General features: G+C 34.3%; 1 protein-coding gene across 2 annotated transcripts in view; it reads right to left on the bottom strand.

The window, feature by feature from the left end:
• Positions 1-1710, bottom strand: part of LOC106874395 (2-oxoglutarate dehydrogenase complex component E1) — a 57927-nt gene that overhangs the window by 14602 nt on the left and 41615 nt on the right. For both annotated transcript variants that reach the window (XM_014922119.2, XM_014922120.2), the window contains exon 8: positions 535-663. In XM_014922119.2, the coding sequence (XP_014777605.1) occupies positions 535-663 (129 nt within the window). The remainder of the gene's footprint in view (positions 1-534; positions 664-1710) is intronic.

The following is a 1710-nucleotide window of genomic DNA, read 5'->3' as shown; positions in this document are numbered from 1 at the left end:
GCACATAAGATGCACCATTTTGAGCGTGGTCGTTGCCAGTACCGCCTGACTGGCCTTCGTAGGATTTTCGAGCGAGATCGTTGCCAGTGCCCCTGGACTGGCTCTTGTGCGGGTGGCACATAAAAGACACCATTTCGAGCGTGGCCGTTGCCAGTACTGCCTGACTTGCCTTCGTGTGGGTGACACGTAAAAGCACCCACTACACTCTCTGAGTGGTTGGCGTTAGGAAGGGCATCCAGCTGTAGAAACTCTGCCAAATTAGATTGGAGCCTGGTGTTGCCATCCGGTTTCACCAGTCCTCAGTCAAATCATCCAACCCATGCTAGCATGGAAAGCGGACGTTAAACGATGATGATGAGTTCCCTAACAACTATACCGCATTTAGGTTTGTATCTTTGAAGTAAAAAGATTTCAGTGACAATAAATTATTTGCCAAAAGGTTTCAAGAAAAATTTGTGTTTGCAAAAGGGAAACAACACTATAAACATTATTTTTTTTCTTCGGAATTTCAATAACAGAATGGTGATAATTTACCTGATTGTTAACAACTATGTGAATAGTACCATGGGTTGTATACAAGGGCAGATCACTGAGATGAAACGTTTCATAGACAACCCCTTGACCAGCAAAGGCAGCATCTCCATGAAGTAGTACACTCATGACCTAATAGAATAAAAAACATAGAAAAAAAATTTCTTATAAAAAATAAACCACAGTAATAAACCATTTTGAAATCCACTATCACCTACCCACCAACCCATCAAATCAGTGCCAGCAGACACACAATGATGATTATGGCCTAAACCCTGATAACAAGATATCTCATGACAAAGTAGTGTTTTGTTCTGATAAGAGAATTTATTTCATAAATATATTTACTATCACTAACTATCTCATGACTGTACTCTTCCTTATAAACTTAATGATGTATTCATTCGTCATGATTAATAACTGTTAATGTGTAATTTTAGCAGACAATAATATTAGCAAGTGCAAATGATACTCCTCTCATTTTGCAAAATTAACAAATTCTATACAATACAAAAAGTTCTGAACATGGTACTGAAGGGATTTTTCTCCCTCAAATGGTATAGAAAATATTGAGAAAAATGTTTAGATTTTATTGCACACAAAAATATTTCTAGGGCCAGTAGCAATTATAAGAAATTTATGTAAAAAGAAAAAAAAGGAAAAAGAAAAAAAAGGAAAAAGAAAAAAAAGGAAAAAGAAAAAAAAGGAAAAAGAAAAAAAAGGAAAAAGAAAAAAAAGGAATAAACAATACCATGCTACAAATATCGGCAAAATATGTTTCCAGGCCCAATGTTTGGATGTCTGGATTCACATAAGCCAAAATTAATATACCTCTTTAAACGTATCTATTTATTTGAGATTATGACTGAAGAAACAAATAAATATGCCAAAAAATGTTTGGAATCACATCCCAATCGAAAATACTATAAAAGTACTGAAGAAAAACTGGGATCCTTTCCATTATGTGTATTTGTAATGGAAACATATTAAGTACTAGCATTTGATTTAAATAATAAACCTGTTGTGCACCACATATATATATATATATATATATATACATAAATATATAGGGATTAGCAGTATCCTGCTTCTCCAACATACTGAGAATTCAGAAATAGCAGCCAAATTTTTCTCTAAATTGATAGCGATATCGCTATCAATTTAGAGAAAAATTTGTAG

The sequence above is a fragment of the Octopus bimaculoides genome, chromosome 5 (assembly GCF_001194135.2).
Source record: "Octopus bimaculoides isolate UCB-OBI-ISO-001 chromosome 5, ASM119413v2, whole genome shotgun sequence".
Classification (NCBI taxonomy): Eukaryota; Metazoa; Mollusca; class Cephalopoda; order Octopoda; family Octopodidae; genus Octopus; species Octopus bimaculoides.
The sequence above is the reverse complement of the archived record's forward strand: the minus strand, read 5'-3'. Positions and strand labels throughout refer to the sequence as shown.